General features: G+C 65.2%; 1 protein-coding gene across 1 annotated transcript in view; it reads right to left on the reverse strand.

Moving 5' to 3' along the window:
- ZNF335 (zinc finger protein 335) overlaps positions 1–981 on the reverse strand; it is a 19322-nt gene that overhangs the window by 1958 nt on the left and 16383 nt on the right. Inside the window, exons 20-21 of the mRNA XM_010835111.1 lie at positions 651–981; positions 1–42 (exon numbers count right to left, since the gene is read on the reverse strand). The exon at positions 651–981 is cut by the window's right edge and continues 1 nt beyond it. Coding sequence (XP_010833413.1) covers positions 1–42; positions 651–981 — 373 coding nt within the window. The remainder of the gene's footprint in view (positions 43–650) is intronic.

Raw genomic sequence — 981 nt, forward strand, 5'->3', positions numbered from 1 at the left:
GCACTGGTGGGGCCGCAGGCTCGAGTGCTGTGCCATGTGGGCCTGCGGGCGGGGTGGGGCAGCGCTGCTCAGGACAGACGGCTCCGAGGCAACAGACCTGTGCTCAGTCTGCTGCCACCCCGCTGGCTCCATCATGAGGCCACTCAGCCCATCCCTGCTCCCCCTCAGGTCACCCCTGTGAAACGTACTGGCTCAAAGAGGGGCCTCTAAAGGTCACCCCCAGCCCTGACACTCTGGGCTCTGCCCGCCCCCCACACAGAGCTGTGTGAGGATTCAGCACGCAGTCAGAACTGAGAACTGGTCCTTCTCGGGATGGAGTCCCCGGAACTTCCCTCGTGTCTCCCCAGCTGCCTCACGGTACCACCCCTCTGCTCCTGCCAACCCAGCTCAGCCATCACCTCCAGGAAGTCCCCCCAGCACCCCAAGTCCACGTGACTCATTTCCTGTGTGTGTGCGCTGCGTTCACCCTGGGGACACGGTCTGGTGTCAGTCCCCGCCTGGTGTGTCTCCCCACCAGACTGAGCCCCCTGAGAGCTGGGGCCTTGCTGAGTCACCTCTGAGCCCAGTGGGGAGCGGAAGATCCGGCATGGAGGGTGCTTAGTCAAGCTTTGTTACACAGACAGGGGCCAGCAGAGAAACAGGGCACCTACCCGGACCTCGGGCCACTGGCGAGCGCTGAACGGGCAGTCAGGGCACTTGAAGGCTCCCGGCCCGGCGTGGGCCCGTTTGTGACTCTCCATCTCTGCTCGGCCGGTGAAGGCCTCGGCACAGATCTTGCAGGAAAACTTCTTTGATGAGGCAGTAGCTGCAGATGGCGGCGAGGGGGGCACTACCAGGCCCAGGGGTTTGCTGGCTGCAGGAGGTGGGGAGGCAGAGCCCTGAGGGTCCCTTGGCTGGTGGGTCCTGGCTGGAGCCGGGGGCTCAGGACCATCTCTGGGCAGCCCCCCATACTGCAGGAGGGGCCACTTGGCGCCGGAGGCC

Source organism: Bison bison, unplaced genomic scaffold (assembly GCF_000754665.1).
Source record: "Bison bison bison isolate TAMUID 2011002044 unplaced genomic scaffold, Bison_UMD1.0 scf7180017864038, whole genome shotgun sequence".
Classification (NCBI taxonomy): Eukaryota; Metazoa; Chordata; class Mammalia; order Artiodactyla; family Bovidae; genus Bison; species Bison bison.